The sequence below is a fragment of the Struthio camelus genome, chromosome 1 (assembly GCF_040807025.1).
Source record: "Struthio camelus isolate bStrCam1 chromosome 1, bStrCam1.hap1, whole genome shotgun sequence".
Taxonomy (NCBI): domain Eukaryota; kingdom Metazoa; phylum Chordata; class Aves; order Struthioniformes; family Struthionidae; genus Struthio; species Struthio camelus.
Window position 1 is genome coordinate 181,304,448 of NC_090942.1, and position 18,129 is coordinate 181,322,576.

Below are 18,129 nucleotides of genomic sequence, written 5' to 3' on the forward strand. Positions count from 1 at the left end.
AGCGAGCCTAGCGCAGGGAGGCGCTCGTTGTGTTTGGGGCGCTAGCCACGTTTGGTTGGGTGGACGCGGGCCTTTCCACGCCACGCGGCACCGGTGCCCGAGACGGCAGTCGTCCAGGGGGAGGTCTCGAGAGGAGCAGTTTCTGAAGCAAACGCGTTGTCTGGGCGAGTGCGGAGGGCAGTGGGGAGCTGTGCGTGCTCTTTGGCCTGCTTTTCCTGACAAAGACTTGGATGGAAAGGGGAGTAGCTCTGCTCCTGGGCCAATGGGAAAGCACTGGCTGCATGGGAAGGATGCCTGAGTTTTGCTCCGGGCCTTGCCGTTTGGGCCGGGGTCACTGCAGCCTTTCTCCGGAGACTTGTTGCCAAAAGATGAACAACTGTCTGCTGGAGAAACTCTGATGGCCTTGCCAGAAAGAGCAGCGCAGGGAGAGCGGGATGATGGGAAGGGGAGCGGGCAGCGTCCGGAGGTGGTGACTGGGCTCCCACCCCACGGAGAGGCTCCATGGCGGCTCGCTGTGCTCCTCCGCAGGTACCCAGAATGTGAGGAAGTGCTGCGCAGGCTCGAGAAGCAGGTGGCTGCAGAGCACAGCATCATTGGGCAGGCATACTTCTTCTCCTGCTGCTTAGACCTGTTGCTTTACGCTGGTAAGTGCTCAGTGAGGAGGGCCCCAGAGAGCCAGGAGGCTTGCAAAGATGCTTTTTCTCCTGCTACAACACGGGCGCCAGAGCCTCCAGCCATGCTTTCACTTCCTGGGCCGAGTCCTGGGCTATTTGGCTCTGGGTGTGTCTTTGTCTGTCTTTCCTGCCTGCCCTGTCTTTGTTTGCATGTTCTACACGTGATCCCAGAGTGATTTCAAAATGCTTGCAATTTCCCTCTTTGCTTCCCGCGTTTTGAGATTCCCCTTTCTGAAACCTCTTCCCAGGCTCACTCTGCTCTGGCTCCTGGGGAAGCGGGCGGGCATAGCAGTGCTGGGATGTGCCTGACCAGGAGGCATCTAACAGCCTACGCTCCGGAGTGGCTGTCGCTTGCTGGTCAATGGCAGCGTGTCTCTGCCAGCGCTCGAAAGCTGCTGAAGAAAAGGGAATAGCTATCTGTGTGGCGCTTGACTAGCCCTGAGGAGCTAGGCTAGAACTCCAGCCCCTGCCTTGTTCCTGTTTGGTTTTTGCTTGCTCTCTGAGTGGTTTACCTGCCCAGAAATTCTCCAGCTGTGCTTCAGCTTTGTCCTGCTACGAATGCCCGAGGGAAAACAAGGCAGCGGAGGGCGGCACTGCTTCTCTGCGATGCATTTGTATTACAGGCTGGGAGTACAAGTCATTTGAAGAGTGCAGGAGCTTCGTTGAGCGGAACGAAGCAAACCGCATCCTCAGCTCGCACAACAGCATCCTGCTTGGACTGTATTCGTCCCTGGCTCTTTGGTAAGTTACAGAGGTGCTTAGACTGGCGACAGGCCCAGGCAGTGGTTCTGGCAGGGGAGGTGGGAGCTCTGGGCCTGTCGTGTCCCCCGTGCCCTGTCCAACAAGGCGGCCGTCGCTGGGGTGTAGAGTACTTGATCAAGTACTCTACAAAACGTGTGTGTGTGTGTGTGTTTCTCTCTGGATGGTGTAGGTTTGGAAGGCTTGGGCAGTGGGCCGACTTCCAGAAGCCCTTTGAAAAGGCCAAGAGGCTGCTGAAGAGAGCTGACGCCTCCGTTTTGGCCACCCAAGCATGCAGCCGGCTCCTGGAGTGCTACACGCTGGTGCTGCGGAACGACCTTGAGCGCAGCTCGGCGAGGGCCCGGGAGAGCCGCAGCAGGGCTCTAAGGGTGAGGGAAGAGGAGGAAGGGGGTGTGCATGCTGTGAGGGGACTCTAGGGAAAGCTGTGTTGCGAGCAGCAGTGGATTGGCAAGGCCGGGGCGAAGGAGCCGTGCTGGGATGGAGCCAGGCTAGAGGCGGAGTGTAGTAGTGGGTTAGAGAGGAACATGGCAAGAGGCTGCTCCCCCATGGGGCGGCAGCAAGAGGTGGTAGAGAAGGCAGTGAGGTGACGGGGGTCTTCCCGGGCACGTGAGGATTCCCTTGTGGGAGTGGGAATGGGAATGGGAATGGCCTGCAAGACAGGAGAAGAGACTTGCACAGCCATGAGCTAGCTAGTGAGCCCTGCTGAAATGCCTGCTGCATGTGAGGGCTTATGGCTCGGGAGAGACTTGTGTGGTATCTCAGCCTTGCTAGCTGCGTGCTCCTTGTGCCTTTGCGGCTGCTTTCCCCTTTGGGGAACAGGTGCAGTCCTCAGTGCCAAGCCATCGCCCAGCTCGATGACTTCTGCTGACGTGCCTCTCCATTGTTCTCTCGGTAGCTTGCGGAAGAGGTTTTTGCTCGGTGCTCTACAAGCCCCGTCTTCTACCCCAGAGCCTACCATCTGAAAGCGTACGTTTTCTGCATGCTGGGTAACAAAGACCAGAGCCTGTGGTGCCTCAGGCAGGGCCTCCAAGCCTGTGAAGTGAACGGCAACCTCCTGGAGAAGACTTGGCTGGAGATGAGCGCTGTAAGTGGATCCTCTTTGCCTCTGAGTTGCTCCCTGGGCAGAGGCTTGGCATGCCCTAGGAGAGGGTGGCGCGGACCGTACTCCGGCAGGTCCACGTAGGGAAAGCCCCCAGCGAGCTTCAGGAGCGTGTGCTGAAAGTCCTTGGCGAGCTGGTAGGGGCTGCTAGCCCTCCTCAGCAGGAGGGCAGTGGCAGCTGCGATGCCCTTCCCTCAGGAGGGGCTGGAAGGACACGCGAGGGAGCAGCACGCGCTGCAGCACGCCGCTCCTTCCCAGCATCTCTGCTGGGCTGAGGAGCGGTGGAGTGGAATCTCTGCCTCTCCCTTGAGCCAGCTCTGGGAGCCAGCCTGAACCTGTGAGGAGGCTTCCTTTGCGTTCCCTCTCCTTGCCCTCCCTGATAGGCTTTTGCAGCACGGCAGATTGGGTGATGGGTGGAAGAAGCTACTGCGAGAGGCCTCGCTTGCCTTCCCGGACCGCTCGGGGGACCTCCCGTTCTTCGCGGCTCTCACTTGGGCTTTTGTTTTCCTCAGGAGCGGTGGTTCACTGGCAAGGGCCCCGTGGGAGACTTGTGGCTGGAGACAGCGCCACGTTTTCCCCAGCTGAAGCAAGCAAAGCCTGAAGTCTGTAGCTCCAGGTACCTGCTGAAGCTGCCAGCACGGCCGAGCGAGGATGCTCTTCCAGGGATTAAATAAAGAAACACTGCCATCATCTCAGCGTTCTGTATGGCATAGTCACAGAGCACAGCAAGAGGACGCTGAAGGCGTGCCATGAGAGTCTCTGGCGTGTGGTTTATTGGGAAAGCTAGGCTGCGGGGAAGCCACCACCCCCGTTGTTAGTGCTCACAAGAGTCGAGGGCTGTAAAGCAGCGCAAGAAATTCTCTCCCCCTCGCCCTAGTGCAGGTCCCTGTGGCGCTGTGTAAGCACTCGAGCCGGCTGCAGGAGGAGCTTGGCCCTGGTGTAGGGCCAAGTGGTTGCTGAGGTGGGGAGGGTGGGAGGGTGTTTTTCTGCAAGCGGGACTGGTTTGAAGTGTTCCCCAGTCAGAAAAGTCAACAGCACTAGCGGCCTCATCCTGTTCCCCTCTCTGGTTGATGCGGATGAAAGCTCCTTAGTGGAGAATGGATGTACGTGTGTCCATATAGAAGTAGCCAAGAGGGATGCCCCTGTGGGCAAGGGCGCTGCTTGTGCTGGGGTCCCCCCAGCTCCCAGCTGAGCTTGCCTTGGGGAGCAGCCAGCCCTTGCTGCTCACTGACAAGAGAGACCATTGGCCTAGGCGTCCTCACGCTGCTGCGCGCTCTTCCTGAGGAGGCAGAGCAAGCCTGCTCGGTCGGCCTGCATCATCAGTCTCCCATACGGGTGACCGCTTTGCCTGCCTCGTGGGAAGGAGGAAGGAGGAAGCGTGTGAGCTGGGCTGGCAAGCAGCGTTCCGAACCTGGGCCTGGCTCGGTGTGTGTGCCTGGCTGTCGCCAGCAGGTTGCAGTTGGGTGTGCTAGGTGCAAGTGACTTGTGCTTGCTTGGGAGACTTTTGTGGGCCCCGAGGCAGCAGGGGGAGCCTTCTGGAGGCAAGAAGAGAGACCATCTTGGTAGCCTGTCTCTGAGTGCTGAGGCAGCAGGAAAGAAGGCAGGCTGGTTTCTGCTGTCAAGTGCTCTGCTGTTTGAGGTCAGCAGCGCAAGGGCACAGGCTCGTCTAAAGCACCTGGTCCCCCAGGCCTGGGAGGGGCTGGTGCTCCCTCGCCTGGTCATTGCCTGAGGGAGAGGCACTGACAGTGCCAGAGGGACACTGGAGGCTGCCTGGGCAAGCAGCCGCTGAGTGTCACCGTGTGCCAGGCATGCCAACTCGTGCAGCTGCTCCTCTGCGCGACTGGGGAGAAGGGCAGCTTTGGCGTGCACGGAGCGTGGCCTTGGCTGCTAGCCCTCGTCCCCCGTAGAGCCCGGCTCTCCTCAGTGCTGCTGCTTTGGTGGCAGGGAGAGTTGTGTGGCTCGGGGCAGCGGCTAAGGTGGACGGGGAGCTGCCTTTGCCTAGCCGGAGGCAGGTGCCCTGCGTGAGCCAGGGTGCCCAGCGTGGCTCTGTTTCCCTGGGGCATGCAAGGTTTACAACAGCGTTCTCCCTCGGAGCAGGGACCTGGAGCTGCCTCCTGCTGCGGCTTTTGACTTTGTCTTGCCCTCTCTGATAGGCCGGTGCGCCGTGGTCCTGGCCCAGCCCTGTCCATCTCCTGCCGGCCTCCCCCAGGAGCCGTGCGGATGGAGGTTGGCTGTGTCCCCCGCTCCCGCCCCGGAAAAGCCCCACTTCTTTTTTGCAAAGAAATACAAGTCCTCCGAGCAGCCCTGGAAACGCCCAGCTGCGTGCTGCAGTGGCCGTGCTTTTGGGGAAGCCTGGGCTGCTGGCTGTCAGCATGTCTGTTAGGCCCTTTGCGCTTGGGAACGTGGGAACCAGCTGCTGTTTCGGCCACGGGTGGAGGTCAGTCGCTGTGCGAGCCTCCTTCAGCTCTGTACGGGAGACAACTGCGTCGCACTAGCCACATCTGAGCAACCGGCTCGGCGTAAGGAGGGAGCTGGGGTAGCTTCCCGGCAGTTGCTGGGTAAGCGGTGCCTTGCAGAGGCTGTCACTGTTAGCTGGATCAGCGTACGCAACAGTGTACAGGTAAATGATGACACGCGGCCAATGTCACTGTGACCCGATTGTGACCCCCCCCCCGGCCCCTTGGTGACAGAGGGCCAGCCGCGCCTCCCCAAGGCCAGTGCGCAACGCTGTGCAGTGGTGTCTGGTCGTCCTCCCTGGTGGGCACGGTGGGTCGTCTTGTACTGAGGTACCGCAGGTACCCCAGGGCGCTGACGATGTCTTGTGCCTGGGAGCGAAGGTCAAAGCACTGCTCAGAACTGGGGGAAGTAGCTGCTTACGTCCCCGACCTGCTTTTGTCTGAGGACTTGAAGCAGGAGAACCGTTGCGTTCAGAACTTCCACGGAGTGCTGCTCTTTGCGGATGTGTCAGGTGGGTCAAAGCGTTATGAAGGGCGGGCACTGAGGAGGAGTCACCGACCCGAGCCGTTGGGACTTAGCGGGCCTTTTGGAGCCCTGGTCGTCCCGCCTGTGGTAGAGAAGGGGTCAAAGGAGATGTCGTTTGCTGCTGAGGTCTTCCGCTTTGGGGAAGTAGCGCTCGGACGTAGCCGAGGTCACAGCCCGGGGGCGGTCTTTGCTGCCAGCCGCACTGCGGCCTGCTTGTGGTCACCCGTCTGCTCAGAGCAGTGTGCGTAGGGAGCTCTGAGGCTGCCGGAGCAGCAGCTTGGGCCCGCGCTGTTGACTGCAGTGCTCTCTCCGGAGCTTTGGGGAGGTGTGAGGTGGGCCAGGCTCTGGCTCATGGAGGCCTGGGAGAGGAGGCCTGGCTGCCTTGCCTCACCCTTGTTAGTCTTTGTCAGGGCAAACTTGGAGGAGCAGCTGCTGCGCAGAGGAGCTGGCTTGCCAGGTGCTGCGTTAGTTGGCAAAGGCCTCCCGGGCTTTCTAGCTAAGGGTGTTGCCTGGCTGTAGGCAAGAGGGGAGGCAGCCGGGGGACGTGCTGGAGGGTGGCAGCCAAGTGCAGGAGCTAGGCGTAACGGGTAGGTGTGAGCATGGGGAAGGCGCCCGTCAGCGAGCGCTCAGAAGCGCGGGTGGAATTAGAGGGCTGTGCCCGCTGTCAGGGGCGCGCCCGGGTTCTCCCGGAGCGTGGTTCTCTTGGCTGGCTGAAAGCGACGTGGAAAGTGCCAGGTCCTTCGGCCCCGTGGACGCGTCCTGATTTCTTTGTGCCTGTGTGTCCCTGTTGCAGGTTTCACTGCTCTGACAGAGAAATTCAGCCAGAGCATCAGCAGAGAGCGGGGTGCGGATGAGGTCACGCAAACCCTCAATCGCTACATGGGTGACATTTTGGAGGGTAAGTGCCGTTCTGCAGGACTGTGTGGGATTGGGCCACGACGAGAGAGAGGTGCTGGGCAGCCTGCTGCTGCTGCTGCCGCCGCCTCCTCCTTGCGCGGGCTGGAGGTTCCCATGGGGCTGAGAGCAGCCGAGAGCAGCTGGGCTCTTCTGGCAGGTGCTTTCTGCTCCCCACGAAGACTAAGGAGGTGCCCGCTTTCTCAGCACCCACCCTTGGCCTTGTGGAGTGACCGCTGTTCAGTGATGGAGGAAGATTTTGCTGGTGTTGGGGCGCAGGGGGGAGCGGGGGCATCTAGCCAGTGTTAGTGCCCAAATGAGCCGGGGATGGGGGCGCTGACCAAAGTGTGCATTACTTTCCCTGGGGCCTTGTCACAGGGCACAGTAGTGTAGGTCCCAGGGCTGTGGTCCCTGTGAGCAGTGCAGCTGCTACGTTTGCTAAGTTGTGCCCCCAAAGCACCGCTGCTCTTGTGCTGCTGTCTGAGCAGAGCGGCTTGTCCTGCGGCCTTCCTGAAGAAGGCCTAGCTGCAACTCTTGTTGTGCTTTTTTTTTTCGCTCCGCAGAGCTGCTGGCTTTTGGTGGAGACATCTTGAAGTTTGCAGGTACGTGTGCGTAAAAGAGACGTGGCCTCGTCTGCTGCAGCTGCAGACGAGTGCTAGGGGAGAGGGGAGACAGAGCCGCGAGCTGGCAGAGCCCCGAGGGGTGGCTCTGCTGGCACGCAGGTGCCCAGGGGGAGCTGCCGTCCCGGGCCCTGGCGGCGTGGCTGCAGTTGTAGCTGGCGGGGCAGAGGGGGAGGTGTGCCTGTGGCCAGGGTGCTGTAGTTGAGGAGGATGCCTTCACCCAAACGCGTTTTCCCTGGCACGCCTGCTGGCTTCCGCTGCCCCGGCAGGTGGGTGCAGGTCAGGGAGCGTCAGGTGTCACGAGAGCCGTCCCTGTCCCCTTGCTTTCCCCAGGGGATGCTGTGCTGGTGCTGTGGAGAGCAAAGCACACGCAGCTGAGGGACACCATCAGCCTGGTGCTGCAGTGTAGCCAGCAAATCCAGGAGAAGTACAGGATCCGTGAGACGGACGTGGGTCTGAAGCTCCGACTGAAGATAGGTACGGGGAGTGCCGGATTAGGCTGCTGCGCGTTCTCAGGCAGGCGTTCACGAGCTGCCTGCATGCAAAGTGAGCCGGTGGCCGGCCAACGTGCCGGTGTGGGGCCCCTGATGAGGACCCCCTCCCCGGCCATGATCAGTCCTGAATCCATAAAGTGGGTGCTTCGCCTGCACTCGAAGCAGTTGAGCGGGAAGAGCCCGGCTCCAGGGCTGAGCTTCAAAGTTGGCCTGGGAGGAGCTGAGCTGTGGCGGGCTGTGGAGGTAAAAATGCTCTCTGCATCAGTTGTGCTTGTCTCTCACCAGGGATCTCTGCAGGGCATATGTCCCTCCTGACTGTTGGAGACAAAAAGCAGCAGCACTTCCTGATCCTTGGCCAGGCCGTGGGTGAAGTGTGGCAGGCCCAAAACCTTGCCAATGCAAGTGACGTGATCCTGTCACCCAGCTGCTGGGAGCTCTGTAACCAGAACAAGATCAAGACCAAGAGACTTAAAGGCCAAAGCGCTGTGAAGGTGGGTGGGATGGCCTCTGGAGCAATTCTGAGGGCCTGGCCGTGGCCGTGGCTGCGAGGGAGGAAGGTGCGAGGAGGGCGAGGAGACGCGCGTGGAGGGAGTTCTAGGTGTCGACGTAGGTGGGGAGCAGTAGCTGTTGGGGAGCAGTTTTGTCTCCGGGTTGTCTCTGGATTCTGCTGGGTGGCGTTGAAGAGGGGGTCAGGAGGCGCTGGAAGAGCCTGCCTCAACGGGTACTGTCCTCTGTGGGTGCTGGAGCTGTCCTCGACGCGTTTTTGTACTGTGTGCCTTTAGGTTACAGGCATGGAACGGATGTCTCTGTCGGAACGCGAAGACATCTTCTCCAAGTTTACCCGAGCCCAGCTGAACTACAGTTCTCCTGAGGCGTCAGGTGAGGCCCATCTTCATGATGTTCTGTGGCTGCCCAGAAAGGTGGGGGCGGGCTTGTTCAGGGGCCAGCGAGGAACGCCCTCTGCCCTCTCCCCCTTGCAGTTAGCATTTGTGCCTTTGGCCCTGGTGCGCTTCAGCGGAGGCACTCGCTGCTTCCCCCTCCTTCCAGGGGCCTGCTCTGGCTGAGCACCTGCAGGAGGAAGAAACGTGCAACTGGAGGAGACTTTCTCTCCCTGAGTTCCAGTGCCAGCCCCTGCTTTCCAACTGCTTTTCCCTAGGCAGGCTCGTAGTGCCAGCCTGCCAGTCACCGCCTGGATTTTCCTTCCCTAGGCATCCTGAGGCCTGCTGTTACCCTGGCCCCTCGGCATGCTCTGGGGAAGCTGCTGCGGAAGTACGTCCCTGCATCTGTTCTGAGGAAGGTATGGCCACAGCTGCCGGGAGCTGTGTTTTTTTTTTTGCCCCGAGGGGAGGATTTATTCCTTCCGCGGAGAGCGCGGGCTGCTGCCCACCCCACGTGTGGGCTCTTGCTTGGTGTTTGCTGGAGGCAGTCAGCTCTCGGGGAGAGCTGGCTGCTGAAGGTGTCCCGCTCTCGTCTTCCAGATTGATGACAGGCAGCCCCCGGACTACTTGTCCGAGCTACGGCCGGTCACCTGCCTCTTTGTCAAGCTGCAGTTTGCTGCCGATGTCAACTTAACGCAGATCTGCAAGGCTATCCAGGACAGCAGCGTGATGATGTTGGAGATCATCCGTCCTCACAAGGGCGAGATCAACAAAATCTCCATGTTTGATAAAGTGAGTGTGGGGGAGGAGCCCACCCCGCAAAAGCGTGGGCAGCAAACGAGAGGGCAGTGGCTCTCTCGCTCTACTGAGCAGTGGGGAAAGGAGAAGCAGCTCTGCCTCGGCGCTGGGATCAGCACCCTCTGGCTGGGGGTTGCCCTGAAGCTCTGCTGCTCTCGGCAGAGGCTCGACTCGCACGGCATGAGCCGTTTGCCGTAGGCGTTGTCACAAGCTGTGCTGCCCCCGTCCTTGGCAGGGCTGCACGTTCCTGTGTGTGTTTGGACTCCCTGGAGAGAAGCTGCCCGACGAAAGCGTTCACGCCTTGGAAAGCGCTCTTAAAATCTCCAAGGCGTGCTCCTCGAGGCCTAGGAAAATCGAGTGAGTGGGGAGGCGCGTTGCCCGGGACTGCGCGGGGGAAGGAGGGAGGGATGGTTTCTCAGCGAGACGTGCCCTCTAGCTTGGCCTCCTCTGTCCCTGGGAGGAAGGAGACAGTGCCCTGAGAGGTGCCCTTCTTCCCCGCGCCGAGGAGACGTGCTGTGGCCGGCTGGAGTCAGGGACTTTCCGCCCGTCCCAGCTGTGAGGCCTTAGGGGAAGGGCTGAAAACTGCCTGGCTGCTCTCGGGAGCCCCTTTCACACGCTGCGGAGCTCTGCAGGTCCCCGAGGTCTGCCCTGCCAGGGCGGGAGGTGGTGCGAGGGGAGCTGGGTGAAGGGGTGAAGGTAGGCGGGCAGGCAGGCCTGTGCGCGGGTGCTGCTGAACGCCTGTTGCTCTCCGTGTGTGTCAGGGCCGTGTCTGTCGGGGTTACCAGCGGGACGGTGTTCTGCGGAGTCGTAGGCCATCGCGTGAGGCACGAATACACAGGTACGAGGTGTTTGGCTGAGGAGTGGGTGGCTGGGCTGGGTCTGTTCAGCCGGAGCAGTGTGCCAAAGGAAGAGGCAGAGCGGCAGGGAACAGCCTGTTGCCCGTACGTGCTGGGCTGGGACGAGGCCTTGGCCTGTGGCCTGTGGCCTGTGGGGAACGAGGGAGGCAGGGCGGGCGCCACTGCGGTGCGGGGGACCGGGCTCAGAGCCTTGTTGTTCCTGTTGGTTGTGCTGCCAACAGTTTGGGGCTTGCCTGTGCTGGAGGCGATGCAGCCGTTGGCGGTGAAGGGTGGAGCGGGTTGGTTTCATAGGTACGTGAATGCGTGCTCTCTCTCTGTGGCAGTCATTGGCCAGAAGGTGAATCTGGCAGCCCGGCTGATGGAGCACTACCCTGGGCTGGTGTCCTGTGACGCAGCAACGTACGCAGCCTCTAGGCTGCCCCGATGGTGCTTCAAGGAGCTGCCGGAGGCAAAGATGAAGGGGGTTGTCGATCCTGGCCCCGTGTATCAATACCTGGGGGTGTCGGCGAAGTCGTGAGTGTCCTGTTTGAGCGGGCTGGTTGGGGGCAGGGTGGCACACAGGGTCCAGTCTTGGTCCGCCAAGAGGAGTTGTGCAGAGCTGGCCCCCGCCCACACCTCCCATCGCTGGGGCTGAGAAGATGGAAAGGCAGAGCACGGGTATGCTTTTGGCCTGCCTACGCTGGGGCCTCCTGCTGTAAGGAGACTGGGAGTGATGCCGGAGGGGTGGAGAAGGCTTTTAGGTGTCCGTAGGCACAGAGGGGCCTTGCAGCCCCTGCCCAAACGGCTTCCAGCTGTGCTTTCTGCCCTGTGCTTGCTCCATTGCGCGCAAGACTAACGCAGTGGCAATTCTGCCCCAGGGAGGCGTTCTCCCAGCTGCTTCCGAGCATGAGGCTCCCAGAAAGCTTTTGGTCAGGCCAGGACTCAGTTCCTGAGTGCCTCCTGGTGAAAGTTCAGGTGTTCCCCCGGGCCAGGGTTTGGCATCCTCTTTGGAGGACGTTTGGAAGGTTGACATTGCCGTCCCCTTGCAACTTCAGAAAAACTCAAGCCCAAGGTGCCTGGTGCTTGGCGCCTTGGCCCAAGAAGTGACCCTTGTCGTCCTGTTGCACGTCGTGGCTTGCAGTGTTTTTTCTTGCCCGTCTTTGCCTTGACAGCAGCTGTTGCAGGGCCCCGCTTCTAGAAAGCGCTGCCTGTGAGCACAGGCCGGGGGACCAGAGACTTGTTTGGCTTGTCCTGCGGGGTGCAGCAGTGTGCTAGCCAGCGGCACTGCCTGGCTTCTTGCTCATGTCTCTGCTTCCTTGGGCTTTGGCCTGTGGCGCTCGAGTCTTGATGCTGTCTGGTGTCCCCCTGTGGCCGTTGGGCTTCTTCCTGGCTGCAGCTTTGCTAGTGCTCGTTTGGTGTTTGCGCTCTCTGCTGGGCCAGTGGGAGCGTGGGCAGGATTTGCTCCGGCTCAAAAGAAGAGCGGGCACCCGGGAGCGCGTACCCTCAGCTCCAGCTCCACGCGTGGCTCTACGTCCTCCAGCTTCTGCCTACTTAATTGGCTCTTGTTTTTCTCTTCCCGCTGCTAGCGTGTTTGGCATGGATGTTATGAAGGAGAGGTCCGGCTATTCCCCGTTGCTCGGTAGGTGGAGAACGCCTTGGTCTGCCGAAGGCCGATTTGTTGCCGTCGGTACCTGTTAGTTCCGCTCTGGGAACGGAGAAGCTTTTGCGAGGGATGGTGTTGCCCGGCGTGGCCCTAAGGGTTTGGTGCATACCTTGGCTCCTAGCTGGTTCCTGTCTTTGGGGTTGGGCCGCAGCTAGAGGTGGGAAGCAGGGTGAGGCGTGCACCGGGTGCTCCCTGCTGTGCTGCATAGCTAGCGTGGCGGGACCTTTCCAGTGTGCAGTTGCTCACAGCCTCAGGGCTAAAGCGATGCCCGTATTTGGGATCGGGGAGGAGATTTCCTTGGGTCTGACTGACCCGCTGCGGCGGCGAGAGAGAAGGGTGCCGACGGCTGTTTGCTTTCCAGCTCGCTGCAACAGCTCGCTTTCTTGTTTGCCTTCCCAGGTCGGGAGGAGGAGATTGCCCTCTTTGAAAGCTACTTGAAAGCCTACGTGGATAAGAAAGCAAGCCACATCATGGCGTTTGAGGGCGTAACGGGCTCTGGAAAGAGCCATTTACTTACGGAGCTTGCCTCTTTAGGCCAGGCTGCTGGGCTCAGGTGAGTGTTGCTGACCGGGACCTGCGGAACGCTTTCGCTGCCCAGCCGCTGATGTCCGTGGGCTACTGGAGCCCCTCTGCCCGGGTGCGTGGCCCTTGGACTGCAGCATCCCTGCAAGGCCTGCAGGAGCTGCTGCTGAGGAGCAGCTGCGTGCTCTCCTGCTCCCTCCTGAGGGAGCTAGAGGTGGCTCCTGGAGCCACTGCTGTTGAGCTTCCTTCTTTGGGCCAGGCACCAAGCAAGGTAGAGCCCGAGCTCAGTCAGGGCTTTGGCCGTAGCCCCAGAGCCAAGAGAAGAAACCCAAGTGGCCCTAGATTCCGCCTCTCCCCTAGAGCTTAGTGCGAGAAGCCTGCGGCTGCTTGGGTCCCTCTCTGAATCTCAGTGCCTTTTGCTTCTGCATGGCAGGGTAGTGGCTGTGGAAGTGCTGGAGCTCAACCTGAAGCAGGTCTACTCTGCCATGCGCATGGTGCTGGCTGTGGCCATGGGCCTGCAGGCCTGTAAATCGTGCAGTGCCAGACAGCTCGTCCTGCAGGAAAAGCTCCAAGGGCTGGTGGAAGAGAGCAGCTACTGCCTCCTCAACGTGCCTTTCGTCGTTAAGGTGAGAGCGAGAGGCCTCTGTGGCCGTGGCGAAGGCCTGCTTGTGAGCCGTCCTGTGGCTGTTGTGGTTGGGACACTGTGGCTGGGGAGTGGGCTTAGCTCCCTGGTGGGAGCAGCAGGAGGGTAGCACAGGCTGTGCTTCTGTTTGTGGGTCCAAAGAGGGGGGCGAGGGGGCCGAGGGGGCCCCTTGTTAGGGGTGAGTGCAGGTGCCAGGCTGCTGCAGGCAGTTCCTGGGGCCTTGCTCAGCAGCCTGGAAAGGGCATTGCAGAGAGGCTTTGAGAGGGGGCTGATGAGCTGGTGCTGAGTTCACTGGTGCGGGAGCAGCCTGCTCCCTCGCGCGATTGCCATGGCGAGGGAAGAAGCTCTTCTCCCGCCTCATCCCTCCCTGCAAGAGCTCTGCCAGAGACCCTCAGCAGAGGGCCTCCGTTGTAGGCTCCCGGTGACGTCCGCGCTGCGTCTCCTCTCCACTGTGTGGGGGAGAGGTAAGATGCTGAGGGCAACAGAGGCGTTTTGCTCGCTTGGACTTGCGTGGTGGGCAGGTGTGCTGAACCGCCCTGAAAGGCTGTTGCTCTGTGACTCTGCTTTTCCGGCCAGTTTCCCCTGTCGGAGAAGGTGTCCAAGATGAGCGACGCTCAAAGGACAATGGAACTGGAGTTGGTTTTTAAGAAAGTGCTACAGAAGGTGAGCCATTCTCCCCATCCTGGGTCAGAGAAGGAAAGCAAGGCCGCAGGCTGAGGGCTCTGCAGGAGAGCGGTGGGAGCTGGTGGGAGGACAATGTACCGGGGTCATTGCCCTGCAGAGGCTGAACTCCCCGTGCCATGTCCCCTGATAACTTTCCTCCTGTGAAGTTGGAGGGCATGTGCTCAGGGGGAGGAGGAACGGTGTCTTTCCGTGCCACCGTGCCCGAGAGACCTTAAGAGTCTCGGAGCACGGAAGAGCGGGTGAGATTCTGAACGAAGAGGTAGCTGGGGAGAGGAGAGCGACTTCTGCGCGTCCTCTGTGTGGGGAGAGGCCGGCCAAAGTTTGCCCTGTGGAGGATGCTTGAGAATCCCTCAGAATCCACCCAGACCAACGTGTTTGTTTCAGCTCGTTGAAGACGAACTTGTCCTGTTTGTCATCGACAACGCGTACTACATCGACTCTGCCTCCTGGGCTGTTATGTCGCGCGCGCTCAGAGATGTCCCGCTCTTTGTGGTCATGGGCTTTGCTCCCGCTCGCTCTAGAAGACAGAGGCTCTGCGAAGCTGCAGCAGACATCATGAAGTTGCAGCAAACGACCCACGTTCATCTGGGAGAGCTGAAAGCTTCAGCTGTTGTGCAGAAAGCCTGCCGGGAGCTGGGAGTTGTCAGCGTGCCCAGGGACCTAGAGACGTAAGTCCCAGGCGGGGCCTCGGAGCTCTTCCCGAGGGGTTGACCCTCTGCAGAGAGAGGGCAGGAGGGAACGAACATGGTGGGGCAGTGGGGGCGATTTGCTGGGGCCGAGGCTCTCACTGGTGCTGGGGAGGATCTAGGCTGTTGGGGCCAGGAGAGACGAGGCTGGCAGCTCTGTGCCTTGGGCACTGTCCGCGACTCTTTTCCGGCGCGTTCCAGCAAGCGCTGTATCTTCCGGGCAGCTCAGATGCCAAAGGCAGTGGGAGTGCTGGCCTGTTCAAAAGGGAGGTGTAGCTGTGGCAAAGATGCTGGTCTGAAGCGTGTCCCACCTTGCTTTGCCTGTGTCAGTCCCTGCTGGATCTGCTCCTTTCCAGGTTCCTGATGCAGAGAAGCTGCGGGATCCCATATTACTGCGAGGAACTGCTGAGCGACCTTAAGCGCCACGACATGCTCTTGTTCCACCTGCTGCGGAAGGGCGAGAAAACGGAGGACAAGTGGGAGAGCCTCTTCAGTAAGCACCTTTGTGGCTGACGGCCTGGCTGCTGCGGCCCATCTTCCAGAGCACGTTGTTGCCCTGGGCTTCCCCTGTGAAGCTGGCACAGGCTGGTGTTGCAGCAGTAGAGGCCTTGGCCTGGCTCAGGCGTGGGCTCCTGCATGCCTTGCTGCTGGGATAGCCTAAGCACAGGCTGGGGAGTTTGGGTGGCTTTGTGAGGCGAAGCAATGCGGACGGGGCAGAAAATTGCAAAGGAGGGGAAGAGACGCTCCCTGGCACTAAGCTCAGCCCTGGTATTGTCTGGAGGCAGCATGAACGGGGGCGGTTATTGTGGAGCAGTGCGGAGAGTGGCGTGGCTGCAGTGTGCCTTGGGTGCAGCCGCGCGGTGGATTTATGCTGCCACGGACCGCAGGGCCCAGCTGCTGTGAGACCTGCTCGGGGGATGAATGCTAAAGGGTGGAAGATGGAGGGCAAGCGGGAGGTCACGGCCTGAATCGTCTCCCTTTTTGAAAATCGCTTTACGCTGCTCTCTTGCTCCGCTCAGCTTCTGTAACGGAGGCTTCCCCTGCCGCAGCCTCCTGGAGCTCCAGCGCGGGGAAGGACCGCAGGGTGTGCACCATCAGACCTGACGTGAACCTGCAGAGCATCGTGCTTCCCTCCACCTTGAAAGGTGAGGGGCCGAGCCCCGCTGCGGCGGCTGGCGGCTGCACGGAGGTTCTTTCCCGGGGCGTGGGCTAGAGAGAGGCTGCGCGTCTGCGTGCTGCAGAGTTACCCCTCTCAGCTCTGGGGCTCTGCTGGGAAGGTGGCTCTGGTCCCGCTGGTTCTTCCCATTTCTCAGGGTGCTGGATGGGAGGCTGGGAATGAGCTTCCCTGCCCTCTAGCTGTGACCTTGCGCAGTGAGCCTGGCAGAAACGTTCCCCAAGGAACATGTGTTTCTCCTTTTCCCGGTCCTTGCTTCCTGTGCTTGCAGGAGGAGCAGAGCCGTGTTGGAGATACGTGCCCTGGGTTGCGACTGCCCAAGGGGTTTGTTCCCTAGGAAAGAAGGCTACAAATGTAGCGTCTGGTGTGGTGAAGCTAAGGCAGCCTCGGCAGCCTCAGGCTTGGGAGAGGGCAAGAGAGAGACCTGTGGCTTGTTTTTGACAGGGATTGCGCTGGCTGAGGTGGACAGCATGAAGCCCTCGGAGCGGATGGTCTTGAAGTGCGCAGCCGTCATCGGGCCGACGTTTACCACCGAGCTGCTGTTACGCCTCCTTCCCAGGTGGACCAGGACCAAGATGAACAAGGCGTTGAATGTCCTGGTGAGAGGCAACGTCTTGAAGTGGCTGAATGCTGGGAAGGTGCCAGAAGGCAGCAGTGTTCCCGCCGAGGGGTCCGCCACCTCTCTGGAGGAAGAGAGCGGTAAGTGGTGATAATGCGCCCCCGGGAGCGTGGTAGGCTCCTGCTGCTCCCGGCTGTGTGGCTGGCGGGGCTCGCCAGGGCACGCTGCACTGCCCCCTCCGGTGGTGTGTAATGCCCAGGGCCGGCCTTGCTTCTGCTGCCAGCAGCCTCGGCAGCTGCTTGCGGGGGTGCGGCTGAAGGCTGTGCGTTGGGAGGGAGAGCAGGGCGGGAGCCTGTTGCGCAGGCTGTGCTGGTGTCGGCAAGGCAAACGGGTCCCTTTCACCCTAGCGCTGCGAGGCTCCGAGTGCAGGAGCGCTGGTTTCCTGCCAAGGATCCACGCCAAGGCCTGTCTTTCGTCCCCCGGCTGTGGCCCCAGCTGTGGCTGATGTGAAGGCCCGTTGCCTTTCAGGTGCCCAGAAGCGGTGCTTGGGCGAGACCGAGAAGACGGCGAGGCTGCAGTCTGGCGTCCTGACCTTCTGCGCCCCGCTGCTGCGGGAGGCTGCCTACGAGCTGTGGCCCAAGGGACAGAGGGTGGCCATGCACCGCAAGTGCGCGGCCTTCCTGGAGAGGCAAGCGCACAAGTGCCAGTGCTGCGGCGGAGGGGACTTTGTGGCCTTCCACCGCTTGGCCCTCGGCAGCGCCCAGGAGGCAGAGAGCTGGGACGACCGCGCCAGCGAACGCTACTCGTCCAGCTGGGAGGCCTGGCTGCTCAGACAGGAGGAGCTGAAGAGGGATGAGCTCCGTGCCGCTCCGGGTATGCTAGCTGCCGTGCTTTGGAGCCTGGGCCCTCCACACTGTGCTTGCGCAATTAATGGAAGCGCTCCTCTGTCTCAAGCGCCGTCCGCAGAAGCGTTTTGCTGGAGCCTAGGGATGCTGTCAGCGCAGGGGAGAGGCTTCCCTAAGACTAGCTTAGTCCTCCACTGAGGCCAGCTGCACCAGCAGAGCCATGCTGTGGGCACAGCGTAGAGCCTCTCTGCCCCGGAACGCCCTCCTGCATTTCCCCGGAATGACCAGAGAGCAGCCCATGTCCTTGCAGTGACAAGAGCCTTGCGGTGCACCCCCCGGCCCCGCAGGCTGAGGCGCCTTTCCTGGTGGGTGTGCTACGCTTGCCCAAAACATAACAGCCCTGCCGGGAAGGCAGCTCTCGGGGGAAGGGGCCAGGAAGAGAGCTGCCGTCGGTCCCTTTGACTCTGCTCTCCTCCCCTTTCTGATCGAGCGTGGCAAGATGCAGCTCTTCCCGCGTGTGAGGTGAGGAAGCGTTTAACTCGTGCTTTGTTTCCAGGTACTGCAAAAGCTCTGCAGAAAGAGAAGAGCTTCCTGGAGGAGACTTTTCGGTGAGGAGAGGAGGTTTTGGTTATGTTGGGAAGTCAGCGGGCCCAGGGTCTGCAGAGGGGGCAAGTGGAGTTTGCAGTTGTGCCTGCTGGCTGTGACTCTAGCTCAGGAAAGAGCTGGCCTGCAGGGTGGGAGCTGGGATGGGGTGGCCCTGGAGATGAGCCTCTTGGAGGAAGCCAGTGGGATCAGGGTGACCCAGTGGGGGCAGGGTGGAGCCAGCCCTGCCTTCCTAGCTGTGGGAGAGCAAAGTTGCGAGGTGTGCAGGGGCAAAGCAGCCAGCGGGAGCAGGGGGGCTGCTGGAAGGTGACAGAAAGGCCTGCTTGACTTTCTCCCTGGGGCAAAGAGCAGCGTTGCTCCAGCGCAGGGTCAGCAAAGGCACCAACAGCATCGCGTCCTCGTGGATCTTGTTACCGCTAAAGCCAAAGGAAGAGTTTGCTAGGGCTTGAAAGGGGCGATGTTGCTCCTCGTCCCCGTTTTGCCCTGCCTGGCCCCGCTCGCCTTGGGCTCCGGGGCTCCGGAGCGTGAGAAGACTGCTCAGTGCGCGCGGGTTGACGTCGCTGCAGTGGAAGATGTGCACAGGGCCTTGCTTGTGCTGCGCTAGAATATGCTGTTGGTCTAGGCAGACGGAGCGGTATAGGTGATGCTAGCGTGTGTCGTCTTTCTGCGCGATCTTGTCTCTGAGTAGAGCGGCAGAGCAGTTTCTGGCCAGGACG

At 60.9% G+C, this 18,129-nt stretch overlaps 2 protein-coding genes across 2 annotated transcripts; both read left to right on the forward strand.

Moving 5' to 3' along the window:
• Window positions 1-397: 397 nt before the first annotated feature.
• LOC138065576 (adenylate cyclase type 10-like) lies at window positions 398-3,212 on the forward strand. Its single transcript, XM_068929830.1, has 5 exons — window positions 398-539; window positions 1,298-1,415; window positions 1,606-1,801; window positions 2,329-2,517; window positions 3,045-3,212. Exons 1-5 carry the CDS (start codon window positions 398-400, stop codon window positions 3,204-3,206), a joined length of 807 nt encoding a protein of 268 aa, XP_068785931.1. The 3' UTR covers window positions 3,207-3,212.
• A 2,182-nt stretch (window positions 3,213-5,394) lies between these two features.
• On the forward strand, window positions 5,395-18,017 carry LOC138065587 (adenylate cyclase type 10-like; the record flags this gene model as incomplete). Its single annotated transcript, XM_068929937.1, has 21 exons — window positions 5,395-5,500; window positions 6,308-6,412; window positions 6,972-7,010; window positions 7,362-7,505; window positions 7,808-8,013; window positions 8,790-8,819; window positions 9,001-9,192; window positions 9,434-9,555; window positions 9,960-10,036; window positions 10,379-10,568; window positions 11,621-11,673; window positions 12,097-12,230; window positions 12,696-12,845; window positions 13,439-13,525; window positions 13,931-14,214; window positions 14,589-14,725; window positions 15,252-15,377; window positions 15,851-16,105; window positions 16,494-16,551; window positions 16,723-16,838; window positions 17,980-18,017. Coding segments are annotated over 21 exons (2,649 nt in total), but the record flags the coding sequence as incomplete, so codon positions are not given.
• Between the last annotated feature and the right edge of the window lie 112 nt (window positions 18,018-18,129).

Bases quoted from the DNA above. Each gene is read 5' to 3' on its own strand.
- LOC138065576 (XM_068929830.1), top strand. From the start codon at position 398: ATGGCCTTGCCAGAAAGAGCAGCGCAGGGAGAGCGGGATGATGGGAAG. The intron at 540-1,297 runs GTGAGGAAGTGC...TTTGTATTACAG, and splicing joins CCTCCGCAGGTACCCAGAAT to GCTGGGAGTACAAGTCATTT. The intron at 2,518-3,044 runs GTAAGTGGATCC...TGTTTTCCTCAG, and splicing joins CTTGGCTGGAGATGAGCGCT to GAGCGGTGGTTCACTGGCAA.